This window comes from Acanthochromis polyacanthus, chromosome 7, assembly GCF_021347895.1.
Source record: "Acanthochromis polyacanthus isolate Apoly-LR-REF ecotype Palm Island chromosome 7, KAUST_Apoly_ChrSc, whole genome shotgun sequence".
Lineage (NCBI taxonomy): Eukaryota > Metazoa > Chordata > Actinopteri > Pomacentridae > Acanthochromis > Acanthochromis polyacanthus.
The window spans coordinates 43328002-43347658 of NC_067119.1; the positions used below are offsets into that span (position 1 = coordinate 43328002).

At 43.0% G+C, this 19657-nt stretch overlaps 1 protein-coding gene across 1 annotated transcript in view; it reads right to left on the minus strand.

Annotated features, from left to right (window-relative positions):
• The window catches only part of LOC127534649 (cullin-9-like), a 51807-nt gene extending 32911 nt beyond the window's left edge, over positions 1-18896 (minus strand). The window contains 16 exon segments of the mRNA XM_051950403.1: positions 71-219; positions 887-1083; positions 1603-1793; positions 1872-2073; positions 2642-2834; positions 5565-5756; positions 5832-6018; positions 11462-11652; positions 11893-12034; positions 13067-13669; positions 15309-15463; positions 16505-16567; positions 16570-16861; positions 16863-17041; positions 17044-17181; positions 18725-18896. Coding sequence (XP_051806363.1) covers positions 71-219; positions 887-1083; positions 1603-1793; positions 1872-2073; positions 2642-2834; positions 5565-5756; positions 5832-6018; positions 11462-11652; positions 11893-12034; positions 13067-13669; positions 15309-15463; positions 16505-16567; positions 16570-16861; positions 16863-17041; positions 17044-17181; positions 18725-18866 — 3216 coding nt within the window. The 5' untranslated portion in view covers positions 18867-18896.
• Between the last annotated feature and the right edge of the window lie 761 nt (positions 18897-19657).

The window sequence follows — 19657 nt, forward strand, 5'->3', positions numbered from 1 at the left end:
TATTGACAACTACAGAAAGTTCTAGAGTAGATCTACCAACAACTAGGTCTACTCTAGTGTGTGTATCCACCTGGTTGCGTTCCTCTTCCAGCTGCAGAGCTTCATCACACAGCAGCTGCTCCAGAGTCTGAATCACCTCCTTGGTGGACGTCAGTTCTTTCAGACTGACCACTAACATCTGGAGCTCCGTGTCCTTGAAGTCCAGCTGCTCACGACACTCTAGATACAGACACACATACACAGAGATACACATTTCTACTATTAGCATATTTGCTACCATGAGCTTATATTAGGTTCAATTCAATTCAATTTTATTTATATAGCGCCAATTAAGGTCAGATTGCCTCAAGAGGCTTTCCAGAACCCATATGAACCCCCAGAGCAGAAATAAGGAGAGAGTGGCAGAAAAACTCCTTTTAACAGGAAGAAACCTGGAGCAGAACCTTGATCTTTATGTGGAGGACCCAACTGCTGCTGGAAGGAGTTAGAGAGGTAGGGCAAATAAGCTACCATTAGCTTATATGCTACCATTAACTTCAATGCTACAATTAGCTTATATATTAGCTTCCATGCTACCATTAGCTTATATGCTACATTAGCTTCTATGATACCATTAGCTTACATACTATCATTAGCTTCTATGCTGTCATCAGCTTACATGCTGTCATTAGCTTACATGCTGTCATTAGCTTACATGCTGTCATTAGCTTACATGCTACCGTTAGCTTATATATTAGCTTCCATGCTACCATTAGCTTATATGCTACCATTAGCTGCTATGCTACCATTAGCTTCCATGCTACCATTAGCTGCTATGCTACCATTAGCAGTGGTGCTCTGCATCAGAATAAACTGATACTTGTGTAACTCAGGTGTTTAGCTCCACCTTTGCTGTCCAGCTTGTGCACCATGGAGATGTGGTTGAGGGCGATGATGGCCAGCATGGTCTCAGCTCTGGACAGCGTCAGACACTTCTTCAGGACGGCCGTGACATCACAGGCCACCAGTTGCTCAGCCAGACTCTTATGGCTGGAGATGAGCATTATGATGACCAGCAGTCCATTACGCACCGACAGCCTGCAGCTGCAGATAATCAATAATTAGTAATCACCGACAGCATGCAGCTGCAGATAATAATTAATAATCACTGACAGCCTGCAGCTGCAGATAATCAATAATTAGTAATCACCGACAGCCTGCAGCTGCAGATAATCAATAATTAGTAATCACCGACAGCATGCAGCTGCAGATAATAATTAATAATCACTGACAGCCTGCAGCTGCAGATAATCAATAATTAGTAATCACCGACAGCCTGCAGCTGCAGATAATCAATAATTAATAATCACCGACAGCATGCAGCTGCAGATAATCAATAATTAATAATCACCGACAGCATGCAGCTGCAGATAATCAATAATTAATAATCACTGACAGCCTGCAGCTGCAGATAATCCATAATTAATAATCACCGACAGCCTGCAGCTGCAGATAATCAATAAATAATAATCACCGACAGCATGTAGATAATAATCAATCTGGTCTATCCTTACTGACTACTGATTACCGACTATTGATCACTGATCATAGTGACAGACCCACCCTTTGGTCTTCAACATTAGCTCGATGGCAGCAGGAATGGCGGCCAGCAGCCCTCTGGAGCCTTCAGGCGTAGCCGACCCGATGCTGGCGAAGATCTCCAGCATCATCTGGGTACCAGACTCGGACAGCGGCGGGCTGCTGCCGACGCTGCGCAGGTCATGTTTGCTGGCGCCGGTGATGACCTTCAGAGTCTACAGGAAGAGGAAACTGGGTGAGATCAGGGCCAGGCGGCGGGATACCGAGAGCTGATTGGTTGGGATTCATCTCACCGCCAGCGCCAGCTGCTGCACGTGAGTCACAGACGAGAACTCCTGCATACAGGACAGCACGGCTTTGACTCCGCCCTCCGTGGCGAAGGAAACCCTCCACTCATACTTCAGCATCAGCAGATGGGTCAGTCTGAGCGTGCTCACAACCACGTCTCTGGAGGCGGAGCCAAGCAGCTCCACCAGCAGCTTCAGAACCTTATCCCTGGAGGGTAAATAAAACTTTATTTAAACTGACCCAGTTACAGCAGCTTCAGAACCTTATCCCTGGAGGGTAAATAAAACTTTATTTAAACTGACCCAGTTACAGCAGCTTCAGAACCTTATCCCTGGAGGACAAATAAAACTTTATTTAAACTGACCCAGTTACAGCAGCTTCAGAACCTTATCCCTGGAGGACAAATAAAACTTTATTTAAACTGACCCAGTTACAGCAGCTTCAGAACCTTATCCCTGGAGGACAAATAAAACTTTATTTAAACTGACCCAGTTACAGCAGCTTCAGAACCTTATCCCTGGAGGACAAATAAAACTTTATTTAAACTGACCCAGTTACAGCAGCTTCAGAACCTTATCCCTGGAGGACAAATAAAACTTTATTTAAACTGACCCAGTTACAGCAGATTCAGAACTTTAAACTAACAGTGTTTCTCCCTCTTCGTTTGGACTTTTTGCTGTTGTGTTAAATGTGTTGTAGAATAACTGATTGTATGTTTTCTGCCTTGTACTCAGTACTGATCCCGGCTCGGTGTATTTTCTGGGCCGGTTCCTACCGTATAGTCTGGGCCGAGTCGCTCCTCATGGAGTTCTTCTCCTGAACTCCTTTCTCCTCCAGCAGCCTGGTGATGAACAGGACGGCAGCCAGCTGTTGGTTCTGGTCCGAACCTGCTTTCTTCAGGATGTCCACCACCTCGCCCAGCTTCTCCAGAACCGTCTTCTTCCCCTGAACCCGCGGGTTGTTGAACACTGCAGGACAGAGTCACAGCAGGAATGCCGATATGAAGGAAACGTTCACAGGGTCAGCAGTCAGACAGTCGTTCATTTACATGGAGAATCATGTTTAGCTTTATCATGTTTAGATTTATGTTTATATTTATCATGTTTATATTTATCATGCTTATATTTATCATGTATAATATTTATCATGTTTATATTTATCATGTTTAGATTTATGTTTATATTTATCATGCTTAAATGTATGTAAATATTTATCATGTCTATATTTATGTTTATATTTATCATTTTTATATTTATCATGTTTAGATTTATGTTTATATTTATCATGTTTAGATTTATCATGCTTATATTTATCATGTATAATATTTATCATGTTTATATTTATCATGTTTATATTTATCATGTTTAGATTTATGTTTATATTTATCATGCTTATATTTATCATGTTTAGATTTATGTTTATATTTATCATGCTTAAATGTATGTAAATATTTATCATGTCTATATTTATGTTTATATTTATCATGTTTAGATTTATCATGCTTATATTTATCATGTATAATATTTATCATGTTTATATTTATCATGTTTAGATTTATGTTTATATTTATCATGCTTATATTTATCATGTATAATATTTATCATGTTTATATTTATCATGTTTATATTTATCATGTTTATATTTATGTTTATATTTATCATGCTTAAATGTATGTAAATATTTATCATGTCTATATTTATGTTTATATTTATCATTTTTATATTTATCATGTTTAGATTTATGTTTATATTTATCATGTTTAGATTTATCATGCTTATATTTATGTTTATATTTATCATGCTTAAATGTATGTTTATATTTATGTTTATATTTATCATTTTTATATTTATCATGTTTAGATTTATCATGTTTATATTTATCATGTTCATATTTGTTTATATTTATCATGCTTATATTTATGTTTATATTTATCATGTTTAGATTTATCATGTTTATATTTGTTTAGATTTATCATGTTTAAATTTATCATGTTTAGATTTATCATGTTTAGATTTATATTTATCATGTTTATATTTATGTTTATATTTATCATTTTTAGATTTATCATGTTTAGATTTAACATGTTCATATTTATGTTTATAGCTATGTTTATATTTATCATGTTTAGATTTATCATGCTTATATTTATCATGTTTATATTTATGTTTATATTTATCATGTTTAGATTTATGTTTATATTTATCATGTTTATATTTATCATGTTTATATTTATGTTCAGATTTATGTTCAGATTTATGTTCAGATTTATCATGTTTAGATTTATCATGTTTATAATTATGTTTATATTAGGTTTATTGTGTTGAAAATTTGTTGTATTTATTACATTTATTAATATTCTGTTTTTTACCATTTATTATATTTACTAATTTTATATTTATTATAATTTTTTAATGAGTATTAATTATATGAATTAAATTTTATATTATGTTTGTTTTAGCCATTTGTTGAATTTATTAAATGTGTTAAAATAATTATTTTTATTATTTTGACCATTTACTGTATTTATTGTGTTCACTATTTGTTGTATTTATTAATTTTATATTCATGTTTATTTTACCATTTATTATATTTATTACATTTTATATTTATTATGTTTATTGTATTGACTACATTGAATTGGTTATTGTATTTACTGTATTTAGTGAAATGTTTGTTGTATTTATTGTTTATTTTCTATTTATTTTCTCTTGGATTTATTCTGTTTATTGTCTGTATTTAAATAAATGTGGATTCAGTTCAGGAACACTGTTGTCATCTTCAGTTTGAATGTTGGTTTCTGTAACTTTGACAGACACTAAAAAACTCAAAGTTTCTTCCTGAAGCTGAACACAGATCCAGAGATGTCAGCGACGGCGCCACCATGTGGTCAGACTCACATAGGCCACACTCCTCTAAACCCTTTAACCCTCCTGTTGTTAAAGGGTTTTTGGTCATGAATGGCACCAAAAACAACTGTTCCCTTGCCTAAAAGAAATCCAAAAAAAAAATCAGCAAAAAAATTCCCCAAATTTAGAAAAAAAATTGCAAAAACTTCAGGAAAGAAATTCCACAAACTTCTTAAAAGTTTCCCGTCAAAGTTTTATTTTATTTTTTTTTAAAAATCCCCAAATTTGGCAAGAAATAAAAATATAAAAATAAAAACATGCAAATATTTTTTTTTTAAATCCTAAAAATATCTGAAGTGATTTTATAAATATCAGCAAAACTTCTAATATTTTCTTTAGGGACAAAAAAATGTTTCTTGAACATTCAGAAAAATAAAAATCAACCAAAATCCAGTGAAATTTGCTGGATTTTGGTTGATTTTTTTCTGAATGTTCAAGAAACATTTTTTTAGCATTTCTTTTTTTTTACACTAAAAAATGTTCAAATATTTCCAAAAACATTGAAAATGTGGAAGTTTTCAGTGTGTAAATCTATTTTTTTTCTCCACACTTTCAAACTTTAAAACAGGTCGACTTGACCAGCAGGAGGGTTAAACTAAAGGTCAGATGGTTCCCTGAAGAACTTCATCCAAACGTTTTAGGAGACGATCGCTGCTCCTTATTGGCAGACGGGTTTAATGGTCAGATCACCAGTGGACCACTGGGGGGCGCTGCTCCTCTGTATTTATGGGAAAGGATAAATGGCAGAATGTGTTCTAACTGTCAGCTGCTGGCTCCTACCAGTCCTCCCACCTTTCATCTTGTCCTCCAGGTCGTCAGGGTATCTGCTGTCGTCCTCCGTCGGCAGCTCGCTGTCCGTCTCCGAGTCCAGCGGAGGCTCCTTCTTGGCCTTCTTGGAGACGGAGCCCATGGCCGAGGACGAGGAGGTGGAGGCCGAGGACGACGAGGAGAAGCTCTGAGCTCCCGTTCCCAGAGAGCCTGGGGCTGTGGGGCAGAGCAGAGTGAGACAGGAGGCGGGGACGGGAATGAGGGACAGCGAGGGGGCGGAGTCAGACTCACCCAGCAGCTCCTCGTCCTCCAGGCTGCCTCCTCCTCTCCTCAGGTAGTGCTTGATGAAGGAGTGGGAGCAGAGCAGGTCACTGAGGCACGACGACGGCAGCTTCTGCTTCAGGTAGTGGAGGAGTTTCTTTGCCACATCGCCGGGGACGCACAGACCAATCAGAGACGAGTCGTCAAGCTCCGCCTCCTGGAGCAGAAGGAGGAAATGATGGAGCATAAAACCACTGATGAACCTCTGAAGACCAGGGGCCTCATTTATAAAACATTGCGTAGGATCCATACTAAAGTTTGCGTACGCCGAAAAGCTGAAATGGGCGTATGCTGTTCGCCCCTGATTTATAAAACTGTGCGTAAGCACAGCTGCAGGCAATTTCTTTATAATCACACACCAGCTGGAAGATTGCACAGGTGGATCCACCTCACATTCTGCCCACAACACACCCACATTTTACCATGAATGGTCAATGCAAAGTAACTCATGAATGTATCTGTATATAAATAAGCTGCTGATCCACGGCATTTTACACAGCGCCCCCTGCAGTCTTTTCACTGCACTGAGCGTGGTTGTGGTGTGAAGCCTGTGTGCCTGTACAGGCTGATTAATGGGTGGACGCTCATCCCATTCGGCCGCATATGGATAAATAAACAAAATTCTTTACTTTTTTTGCCTTTTTACTGTGATAGTTGCAGTGAAGAGTGACAGGAAATGGGAAGAAGAGTAGGAAGACATGCATAAAAGTGCCGTGGGCAGGAATCAAACCCAGGCCACTGCGTCAGAGACCACCCCTGTACATGGGTCACCTGTGTAACCTGATGAGCCATACGGGCGCCAGGTGCTCGGTAAACAAAACTATTTAATGAAGACCAGCGCACCGGCCCAGATGTGGACCGGCCCTTCTGTCAAACGACAGAATGAAATAACGTTCAATCCGCCCCTGCTGATATATGAACATAGTTCTGCAAATACAGTCATAGGCCGAATGACGCACTATATGAACATCTACAACAATGAGGGTTTATGATTATCCGGCTCTACAAGTCTAATATGTGATAACAATAAAGGTTTGAGATCAATCTGGTTTCAATTCACCACTTCACCCTCCATCACTGCCGTTCCCTCTGTCTCCAAAATGTGCTTAAGCAAGCATCAAAGTTGGAGCACCGGTGTTCACATTCTCACGACAAGTTTGTTTTTAGAAATCACAACGAACACAGAGTACGCCACTTTCTACGCAAAGTTTGTGATTTACGCCCTGTTTTGTGCGTAAAGAAGCATCAAGAATCAAGGTTGGTGCACCGGTGCGCACATTCTCATGCTGTTTGTTTTTAGAAATCACAACCTTTGCACAGAAAGTGGCGTATGCAACTTTCTAGCCCTGTTTTGTGCGTACGCAAGTTTTATAAATGAGGCCCCAGGAGAGTCAAACTCGCCTTAGTTCCACATCCAGTCCAGTCTGACCTCCGGTAAAACCAGTAAAACCAGTAAAACCACAGCATAATAACCTCTAAATAACCACAACTCCTGATAGTTCCTTTGGTTTAGTGCAGAATGTTCACATGTAAGGAATCATCTTTCTATTAAACATCATGAACTGAAAGTTCAGTTCCATCCACATTCATCCTCAGTTTATCATTTCCACATCACAACTTCCAGATCAGAGTGTCTACAAAGGAACACAACATTTAGTCACCTGGACCTGAACCACGGAGGATTTACTGGAGGATCAGAACCACAAGAAAAGAGACAAAAAAAACAACAAACAACAAAAACAAGACAAAAATAAGACACAAAATGACAAAAAAAAAATGTACAAACGACACAAACGAGATGAAAAAAGTATTTTAAAAGTTTAGTTTGACAAATTTCCAATCTGCAGTTAATGTCTTCTCTGTAATTTTTACACTTTGAGGGCCGGATTGGACCCTCTGGAGGACCACTTTTGGACCACGGGCCTCATGGTGGACACCCCTGGTCTAATTATTATGCTCTCATATTTTACACATTAATGCGACTCCTGCTAGCTTCACTGATCCTGGACCAACAATACCTGATTGGCTACACCGGGATGACATCACAGGTGAGTCAATGGTGATCATAATGAACCTGAAGGGTTGGGGTCACAGAGGACCAGAACCATAGCTATGTATAGAAAACTAGATAGGCCACGCCCCTCTGAGCGGCGTGCCTACAGAGACGCTAAGCTAGTGGGGGCAAAGTTTCAGTGTTTTCCATTGGTGTGTACGGCACGAAAATTAAAACAAGAAGAATGCCGGCTCATTGTGCGGCATACAGTTGCACACTACATCGGACGATCAAGACAAGGAAACTTGGAATAACTTTCCACAGGTAAGAATAGTTTTGGGCTCGTTTTTCATTATTAAATCTTGTTGAGAGTCTATGAGAGCTAACTAGTTAGCCATTAGCAAAACATTAACACAAGCTAACAGCTGGACAACCAAATACCAGACGATTAATAGTAGCTGTAGTATAGCTGTACAAGCAGTAATACGAAAAGTACAAGCAGCAGTAATAGTATAAGTAGCTGTTAGAGTCGTAGACGTAGTATCAGCATGTGTACTAGTAGTACAAGTTGTAGTAGCAGTGACAGTATCAGCAGCAGTAGTTGGTGTATTACCACTAGTAGTAGCATTACTATTAATACCACCAATACTACCAATAGTAGTTATAAAGCCTAACTCATATATATCCAGATTAGCATCTATGTTCTTCCTCCAAACCCATTTTATGATTGGGATTTCAGGCAATTCTTTAGGACTGCTCTCACATAATTGAAATGTTACTAAACAATGTTATACTGATCAAATTAAATAACTTTGGTCTACTGTGTATTGGTTAATTCAGTTCTCTGTACTTAATTTATTCGCATGATTTCTTTATAAATATGTTGTTGTGTACAGACTTATTTACTTCTGTCTACTTTTTCTTGACTCCATGTAGGTTTCCCAAAGACTATGGGTTGAGGAAGAAGTGGAAGCAGCTCTGAGCAGAGAGGGGTTTGCTGGTGCTCTGCAGTGATTATTTTAAACCTGATGAGTCTCACAGGGCTGGGTAGGTTTAGACCTGGTGTTACTCCATCAGTGTTTACCTTCCAGCTCGTCTTGGAAGAGGAGGTGAATCATTTACAAGGATGCAGCAACTCAGTTTTATTGAGTTTCATTGCTTTCATGAAAATGTACACTTTTACTGTTTCTTTACCGACTGTGACCCGATGCACACTTACTATTCCCCCAACTTGTGTTTGTATCTAAGTAAATATCTGCTTGTATTCCTGCTTTTAGCATTTATATGTTCATTATGACAACTGTGTGTATGTCTAAGTATATTAAATTATTTTTGTAGTGCTTAATGATTCAGTTCAATGTACCCGTTTCTTGTAAATGGAAATAAACTCTAATCTGTTCTATCTCCATGTGACATGCATATAACAGTCTATAGCTGTAGAGAGAGATAGACAGATGGATAAATATAAATTATTATTCTGTTACCTTCACGTTTAAATCTTTCATCTGTAAAAAAAAGTTTTCTATATATGTATATTTTTATCTCTCTTTTTTGTTCATATACACACGTGGACAAAATTGTTGGTACCCCTCAGTTAAAGAAGGAAAAACCCACAATTCTCACTGAAATCACTTGAAACTCACAAAAGTAACAATAAATAAAAATTTATTGAAAATTAAATAATCAAAAACAGCCATCACTTTTGAATTGTTGATTAACATAATTATTTAAAAAAACAAACTAATGAAACAGGCCTGGACAAAAATGATGGTACCTCTATAAAAGACTGAAAACTATTTGACCAGAGTGACATGATTAACTCAGGTGTGTCATTTAATTGACATCACAGGTGTTTCCAAACTCATAATCAGTCAGTCTGCCTATTTAAAGGGAGACAAGTAGTCACCCTGCTGTTTGGTGAAAAGGTGTGTACCACACTGAACATGGACAACAGAAAGCGAAGGAGAGAATTGTCCCAGGACATCCGAAAAAAAATGATAGACAAACATCTTAAAGGTAAAGGCTATAAGACCATCTCTAAACAGCTTGAAGTTCCTGTGACAACAGTGGCTCATATTATTCAGAAGTTCAAGACCCACGGGACAGTAGCCAACCTCCCTGGACGTGGCCGCAAGAGGAAAATTGATGACAAATTGAAGAGACGGATCGTTGGAATTGTATCCAAAGAGCCCAGAGCAACCTCCAAAGAAATTAAAGGTGAACTCCAAGGCCAAGGTACATCAGTGTCAGATCGCACCATTCGTCGTTGTTTGAGCCAAAGTGGACTTCATGGGAGACGACCAAGGAGGACACCACTGCTGAAAAAAACTCATAAAAAAGCCAGACTGGAATTTGCAAAAATGCATGTTGACAAGCCACAAAGCTTCTGGGAGAATGTCCTTTGGACAGATGAGACCAAACTGGAGCTTTTTGGTAAGGCACATCAACTCTATGTTCATAGACTCAAAAACCAAGCATACGAAGAAAAGAACACTGTCCCTACGGTGAAACATGGAGGAGGCTCAGTAATGTTTTGGGGCTGCTTTGCTGCATCTGGCACAGGGTGTCTTGAAAGTGTGCAAGGTACGATGAAATCTGAAGACTATCAAGGCATTCTGGAGAGAAATGTGCTGCCTAGTGTCAGAAAGCTTGGTCTCAGTCGCAGGTCATGGGTCTTCCAACAGGACAACCATCCAAAACACACAGCCAAAAACAGCCAAGAATGGCTGAGAGAAAAGCATTGGACTATTCTAAAGTGGCCTTCTATGAGCCCAGATCTGAATCCCATTGAACATATGTGGAAGGAGCTGAAACATGCCATTTGGAGAAGACACCCATCAAACCTGAGACAACTGGAGCTGTTTGCTCATGAGGAGTGGGCCAAAATACCTGTTGACAGCTGCAGAACGCTCATTGACAAATACAGAAATCGTTTAATTGCAGTGATTGCCTCAAAAGGTTGTGCAACAAAATATTAAGTTATGGGTACCATCATTTTTGTCCAGCCCTATTTCATTAGTTTGTTTTTTAAATAATTATGTTAATCAACTATTCAAAAGTGATGGCTGATTTTGATTATTTAATTTTCAATAAATTTTTATTTATTGTTACTTTTGTGAGTTTCAAGTGATTTCAGTGAGAATTGTGGGTTTTTCCTTCTTTAACTGAGGGGTACCAACAATTTTGTCCTCGTGTGTAGCTACATATCTAAGCATTTACAATGTAAATCTTATATTTATATATGTAATGGCTGAACGTAAAAGATTCCCTGGCCTCTGGACCTAAATAATAAGATAACTGAACTTGCAGGCTACATTGGTAGAAAGCCTATTTTTAATAAAATGTTCTGTATTAATAGCACATGTTTTGACATTGACAATAAAGTAAACCACGTGAAAATCGGTTGAGAAATGAGCAAATTATGATATATTTTCAAAGTGCATGCATTGCTTTGAATGGGAACTTTGCCCCCTCCAAGATGGCCGCCACATAGGCACATCGCTCAGCCGGCTGCTACAGCGCGCTGGCGTATCTCGTCTTCATATCTATGGTCAGAACCTCCTCACAGAGGGTCAGAACCTCCTCACAGAGGGTCAGAACCTCCTACCTGGTCATCCAGGTTCTGCAGCAGGATGCCGTTGACCTCCTGCTGCTGCTTGGGCTCCAGTTTCTTGATGAAGAAGAGGACCTCCCACCACTCGGCTCTGCTCAGCGTTGCTGGCTCCACCTGCAGCCTCTCGGACAGGTAAGGCAGGGAGTAGAGTCCACCGGGAGGCTTTGAGAAGAACGTCTGGCTCACTGAGGACAACAAGGATTGAAGGTCTCAGAGCTAATCTACAGCAGGAGGACAGCTACAGAAGAAGAACCAACCTGATGGAGTTCACCCACCTATAAAGACAACTAACCTCAGGTTTCAGATTTTATATTATTTATGTTTTACTTTGACATCAGAGAGACTTCCTAATAGAGACGTTCATCAGATGATGCTCTCAGCTCTCTAGCGCCTCCTACAGGTGCTGCTCTGCGATTGGCTCCTACCTGCGGTGAGTTTGAGCGTCTCCGTCAGCGACGACGCCTTCTCCTGCGTCTCCTTCTCAGCCTGGCTGCTGCTGCCGCTGCCCAGGATCTCCACCATGTGCCAGTGGACCCAGTAGGTTCTGGACAGGGAGTTCCAGTAGACCTGGACACCACAGGAGACACTTTAGCAGCAGCGCCCCCTGTTGTTGGACTGTAGCTAACAAGAACCTAATCCTGATAGTTCAGTGAATCAGAAGAGGAAAACTGCAGCAGTTTAATGAGTTCTAGAAACAATCACTGGTTCCCTGGATGTGGTTCTGATAATCCACCAGAGGAACCTTTGAAAGGTCCTTCTGAGTGAACTTTATACCAGCATGGTGAGGCAGGACGGAACCTGGACCACCTGGAGACACCATGAACTCTGAGATCATTGAAGTATTTGATTCATTCTCACTTCATCACTAAACAGATTCTAACTGGTCTACCTTGGTGGTCTACCTTGGTGGTCTACCTTGGTGGTCTACCTTGGTGGTCTAACTGCCGGTCCACCTTGGTGGTCTAACTGCCGGTCTACCTTGGTGGTCTACCTTGGTGGTCTACCTGCCGATCTAACTGCCGGTCCACCTTGGTGGTCTAACTGCCGGTCCACCTTGGTGGTCTAACTGCCGGTCTACCTTGGTGGTCTAACTGCCGATCTAACTGCTGGTCCACCTTGGTGGTCTAACTGCCGGTCTAACTGCTGGTCCACCTTGGTGGTCTAACTGCCGGTCTAACTGCTGGTCCACCTTGGTGGTCTAACTGCCGGTCCACCTTGGTGGTCTAACTGCCGGTCCACCTTGGTGGTCTAACTGCCGGTCTAACTGCTGGTCTACCTTGGTGGTCTAACTGCCGGTCCACCTTGGTGGTCTAACTGCCGGTCTACCTTGGTGGTCTAACTGCCGGTCTACCTTGGTGGTCTAACTGCCGGTCTACCTTGGTGGTCTAACTGCCGGTCTAACTGCTGGTCCACCTTGGTGGTCTAACTGCCGGTCTACCTTGGTGGTCTAACTGCCGGTCTACCTTGGTGGTCTAACTGCCGGTCTACCTTGGTGGTCTAACTGCCGGTCTACCTTGGTGGTCTAACTGTCGGTCTACCTTGGTGGTCTAACTGCCGGTCTACCTTGGTGGTCTACATGCTGGACCAGTGCTTCCTCACCTGGACAGGTGGGGATCCGTCGTTGCTGTAGCGGAACTCTCCCTCGTCCCCGGCGCTGACCTCCTCGTAGTCCTCCAGCATGCGGACCATCATGCCGCTCTTCAGGTTGTCCTGGACATACTCCACGTAGGCTGAGCGGCTGGCAAAGTCCGACCGCGTCTTGAACCCGTTTCCTGTCTTCTTCTTTGGTGGCGTGGAGGCCGGCGCTGCCACGGCCGAGCTAACAGCAAGGGCGACAGGCGAGGCACAGAACCGAGGCTGGAAGATGGACCTGAGGACAGGCCGGGACTCCTCCTCTTGCTCCTCCCCACTAACCCCGCCCCCTGCCGATTGGTGGGTGGAGCTGTCGGGTGGCTGGCGGTTCCGGTCCCAGCCCATCACCCGGACCAGCTCCGAGATCAGGTTGGCCATCGCCATAGTGAAGTCAAACTCCCGCTGGACGCGCAGGTGCTCGGCCTGGTGGGCGGAGCTGGAGGAGGCAGGGGAGGGGCTGGCATCCTGTCTGTCAGAGCTTGACTCCGCCCCCGCTGTGTTGAGTTTGTCCATCAGAGACGTGACGCACAGGTAGCGCTTCACCAGAGAGAACAGCAGCTTCCCGGGAATCTGGACAGACAGAAGGTTAACTCAGCGTCCCCTGCTGGCTAGAGGTCATTAAGGATAACAAGTCTTTGTCTAAACTCCCACAATGCTTTCTGCTTTAACCTCCTCTGGTCTCTACAGGATTAGACAGGAAGAGGCTCCCCCTGCTGGAACAACCAGGAACTACAGCTTATCTACATTTACTGACATCATTGAGAGAAAACAGGTTTACTGCAGTACATCCTACCATCTAGTACTACATCCTACCCTCTTATAGTACATTTAGACTCTAGTATTATATTTAGACTCTAATACTTAGGGATGAGAATGAGGAAAAATATTTTCAGCTGAAAATTAGCCGGGGGTCTGGGGGCCGCATGCCCCCAGCCGGGTCCAGTGCGGAGCCCAGTGGGGGGATTCAGGGGGGCGAAGCCCTCCTGAAGCGCTTGGGTTTTGGAGATTTTACAGCAGTAAAAAGTGGCCTGAGAGTCCTTAAAACAATTTAATATATATCAGTCTGGTCCAAAATGATTTCTAAATGTCATGGTGATAGGGACTCTGCTCTCAGTTTGCTAGCATTACTAGCAGTGTAGGTAAACCAAATGGCTAACATCACCATCTTTATGTAAAATAAATTAAGTTACCTTTCTCAATATTCTCTTCCTCTCACCTCACCAAGAAGTCAAATAATATTTCTGAGAGTTCATTCTCAATGCAGAGTTACACATGAGAGAGACTGTTCTACAGTCAATGTTCTCTTCCTCTCAACTAACCAAGAAGTCAAACAATATTTGAGATTTCATTCTTAATTAATAGTCACACACGAAAGATTATACTCCAGTCAATGTTTCTGAGATTTTATAGCCACACACACATCTACACATTGTTCCAACTAACATATTTACAAGCTGCATCATTCTGTTCAAATGCACTCATGGTTCATTGCAAAGATTTCTTTTTCCTCTTTGCAGCCAATTGGATCAGTTTCTCTGCAGCGTTTCTCTTTTCTGACTTATTGTGTGACAGTCTTTCCATCTTTGCTGCTTGCTCCTGTCCTCTCTTCTAGGCATGCTCGGCAGGGAGGGAGGCGGGCTAAAAGGTTGTCTATCAAATCATTCTGCAGCAGTTGGGTAGGTATACAACCAATCAGAACGAATAGGCTGATGTATCCTGTCAGAATCGTTGCGCCTCTGTCGTCACTTAGTTACATCGCCTTCTGACTCTACACTTCATGGTGATTTGATTACAGTACTGTACATGACTGCTCTCACTGAGTGGCGGCTAGCATTCAGCGCGGTGGATATTAGCAGCCGTTCGATATTACGACTCGCCGACCATAAACATACCTCACCCCCCAAAAAAAATTTCTCCTCGAATTTAGATGATTCACAAGAATGACCCTGGCAAGGATAAAATCCAAGGAATTCTGCGGATCCGCAGAAAATTCTCATCCCTGAATACTACATTTACTCTCCAGCTACCCTCTAGCACTACATTTCAGACAGTGTTCAAATGGAGCTTCCACCTAACTTTCATGTTCTTGAAGTGTGTACTACCAGGTAAACAGGGTCCGACACTACATTCATCAGACTGGGTCCTAATAAGCCTAAGCAGGAAGTGAGAACTCCTTCCAGCTCGTCCTGAGCCGGAGAGACGTGGCTACCTGAGGTAGGTGGATCCCCTCAAAGGAGATGCCATGTTCCTCTGAAGACGTGGTTTCAGCGAACAGCTCCAGCAGAGTGTAGCGATTATCAAAGTCCATGTGCTGCTCGATGCCGTCCTGCTGGCTGAGAGACAGCAACACGTAGGCCCGACTACCTGCAGAGGACAGGAACACGTCAGCACCTGGACTACACCTGGAACACTTGGAACCACACTTGAACTACGCCTGAAACTACACCTCGACTACACCGGAACTACACCTGTAGCCCCTCTTATTACTTCTGAGACCAAACAGCTGATTGATGAAAACATAAAATAATCCTCAGAATCTTCTCAGTTCAGAATTAAATCATTAAAGAACCCGACAGACGACTACAGCTGGAAAACCTTCAAAATCACTGTCGGCGTCGTGTCGTCTGTGTTTGCATGTCGGTCTCAGGTGTTTGGTTTCCAACTATTGGTGGATTTACTCCATGAATGTTTATTGATGGAACCAAACTGATGGGTGAGATCCTGGAGGAACCTGATGAACCAGCAGCTTCAGACCTCGCTGACTCATCCTCTAATCATGGAGCTCTAACAGGTCTAATTCTACCATTTAGTTTGTTAAAACCATGTAGATGTTCAGAACAAACTAAATATTTATAATCAGTAAAATGCTGAACATTGCATCCAACAACAGTTTTTCTTTATTTATTTCCTCATTTTTAAAACACAGATCATCAGAAAAATGCTAAATGTTGAATCTGATCACTGATCGGCTAAACTTTGTTCCTGGTTCTGTAATGATTCACAGCAGGAGTTCAGTAACGGACCATTAACTAGTCAGGAGAATGTTCTGCTCTGAGCTGGTTTTGGTCACATGTGGAGGACCTGAGAAAACGTCTGTAGGAGGAATATAATAACATTTGTAGAGGAACCTTAGAGAACCACCTAACTGTGGTCTCATCAGCAGATCTGGAGCATCAGCTCTGCTGATTCATGCTTCCTGTTACACAAACTTCAGCTCAATAACTGCTTCTGATGGAAGTCTGGTCTAAAAACATGAACCATGTCTGTATCTTCTCAGACTGTGAGAACTTCAGCAGCTCTGGACCTCGGCCCCGATACAGAACTAATGATGGACCAACGATCTGTACTGAACAGACCAATCAGAGAGCAGGACTCGTGCCATTGGCTGGTGTAGGATAGGTTTACCTGCGTCGTGTGATGCGAGCGCCCGCAGCATCTTTCCGGCGCTGCGCCTGGTCTGGGTCTCCTGTTGCAGAGCAGCTCCATGAGCAGGTTGAGGGCTCCGGTCTCCTTGAAGACGCCGACCAGCGACCCGATGGAGGCATAGGCGCTGAGGACGTGGATGGTGTGCATGATGTTGATGGAGAAATCGCTCTTCTTGGCCATCTGCTTCCTGGCACGACATACCAGGTTCTTCACGTCCTCCTTCATGTCCGACAGCTCCACCTCGTCGAACGTGACGTCAGCCGGGAGCTCTCCGTCGGCCGCGTCAGCACCGCGCTGCGTCTCCTGTGGCTGCAGGGGGCGCTGTGAGTCCGTCTTCCCTCTTGCCCAGCAGGGTGGGGCAGTTGGCGTAGACGTCCTCCGTGGACATCCACATCAGGATGTTCTCCGGTTTGGTTTCTCCGGACGACGAGCTGCCCGACCCGCCCACGCCGGAACTGCCGCCCGCCACGCCTGTCTCGCTGGCTCCACTCCCCGAGCTGGAGCCGTCGTCGATGTGACAAGGCACCAGCGAATCAGGTACTCCGTCTGGCCATCATGGGTGCGGCGTTGGCGAATCAGCTCCTCAGGATATGCCTGCAGCCGCGGGCCCAGCTGGACCAGCAGGTTCCCATTCCGGCGCTCGCCAACCATGGTTGCTATGGAGACAGGGGGACAAGAAATATGATTGGACAAAAACTGAGGTGATCGTGCTTTTCTGTAGCTGCTCCTAAACTTTGGAATGAGCTCCTAATAAACATCAGACTGGCTGATTTAGTCCTACTTTCAAATTTCTTCTATAAATATATATTTTTTAACTTGCCCATACGCCTCAGCTTAGAGTCGACTTTTACTGTAGAACTTGTCTTATTTTATACGCACCCAATTTGTATTCTTTCACAACAATGAGGAGACATGAGACATGAGAGGAGACACAGGACAAAAGTGGAGACATCAGAGGAGATGAGGACATCAAAGACCACTCACATTAAAGTCCATCAGCAGCTGCAGACATTAGACAGGTCCCACAGTTTAACCTCGCCCTGTGTTTGTTCCAGGTGTTAGTTTGGTCCCTGCTTCAGTTCTACCAGGAGATACTTTCGGTTTGGAGACACGCGTTCCTCTGAGGCTGGATCTCCGCTCTCTGCTCCGGGGATAACATGCAGCTTCAGCCGGGCTCCACTCTAACACCTGGAGACTGTTAGTAATTTATCCTGACCCAGCAGGAACTAGTCGTTAGCAACACACCAATGAGTTAACGGGAGGAACGGTTCTGTAGTTCCAGTAAAATAGTCTGATCCTGGCTTTCAACAGCTAACACAGCTGCTAATGTTAGCCAGCCAGTCGTCCGAGCTGCTAAGCTTCACCTGAAACAACAAACACTGCATTTAACACCTGGTTAGCTGCTGGCTAGCTAGTTAGCCTCATCTGGTTAGCTGCTGGTTAGCTAGTCACCGCTGTCACCTGGTTAAGGTTACCACCAGCTAGCCGTAGAGAACGTCACACCAAATTCCGTTTCATGATCTCAAAATTTTACGTATAAATGATCGTTAACCGAACTAGCGCTCACATGAGCTTTACCTGAGACACCTGTAGGATTACACAGGATCTTCTTCTGAATTCGGCGCCACTAAAAACAATGAAAAGCCCAGAGTTTGGATGAACTTTGTGTCTCTTTCTAATGCTAACGAGACTCCAGACCGACGGGAAGCTGATCCTCTGCCGGGTTAAACGTTCTTAAACGTTCCTCCAGTTCTGGTTCCATGAAGGCTCTAAACGGGTTTCTACCAAACCAGCAGATGTTTGGATGCAGTTCGGTGTCATTCTGTTTGTTCTTTACGGACCAGACTAACTTTTAGTTTGATTTCAGAGAATCTTCTGGTAAATTCAGAGCCAATAAAACTTCCTGTCAGAAGGAACTAAGGTTCAGATTCAGATCTAAAACTGGAGCTAAACGGGTTAATTCTGAGCCGAACTGTAGGACCGGGTCTAATCTGAGCCTGTCTGGTTAAAACACATCATCTCTCCAAACACTGAGGTTTTAAACAGCTTCTCCTCTAAATCGGGAGCTTTCTGAACGCAGTCTGGTGCTGGACAGGAGCTACGGCTGTCAGGGCGGCGGGCCTGCCCAGCACCCGTCTGGGTCAACCAGGAAGGCGGCTTCGCTGACACACACGCTCCGGCCGGCCAGGTGAGTCTTACCTGCCGTGTCCCAGAGCTTCTCGCTGGGTTGAGTCTTCCCTCTGAAGCGCTGTTTTCTCTTCCGCCCAAACGTGTCGTTTCCCAGCTTGCTCGTGTTGCTTTTACCGCTATCCGCCTCAGGTCCACATTCCTGGATGCGCATTTGCGCACTGTGACGAAAAAAACGTAATCGCCGGCTCTTCTTCTACGGACACTTTAAACATTCTTCTTCTGCATGTTCATGGAGGACCGCTGCAGATAAAGCAGCGCCGCCTGCAGGCTGAAAATAACATGAACTTTATTTACAGTTAAATCAGGAGGGTCAAACTCTTTCTAGTCGGGTCCGCGCAAGATGGCGGCGAGTCTACACGCTCTTTGAGACGTCTGCGATAAAATTCGACTCCAAACTTTATAACGTCGATATTTGATAAGCCAAATGTGTTACTTCAGCCATTAAATAAGACAACGTTAAAAAGAAAAGCCAAAAACTGCGCGGAAAGAACTTTACTCCTGGTAAAAGTGAACTTTGCATAACGAGTGTTTTTGCTAACTGCAAATCTTCAACATCTTAGCTAGCAAGCGCTCCCAGCCAGAGAAATGTTGAAAGCTCAAGACAAGAAAGAAGAAACTAAACGCAAGTTAAGAGTTTCAGCCAGTGATGTCGGTAATGCGTTACTTAGTAACGCGTTACTCTAACCTGACCCCTTTTGTCAGTAACGAGTAATCTAACTCGTTACTATTTCCAAATCAGTAATCAGATTAAAGTTACATATATCCAAGTCACTTTGACTTACTATTTTGCCATTTTCCTTAGTAAAAATTATTCTTTTTGCTTTCTTCTTGCGTTTCGGGGAGTGACATCACGTACGCGACAAGTCACGTTTTCAGCATGAGGACAGCTCACGTGTAACCGCAGCGGCACAAACGTAAACAGCAATGGAGGGAGGAGAGAGA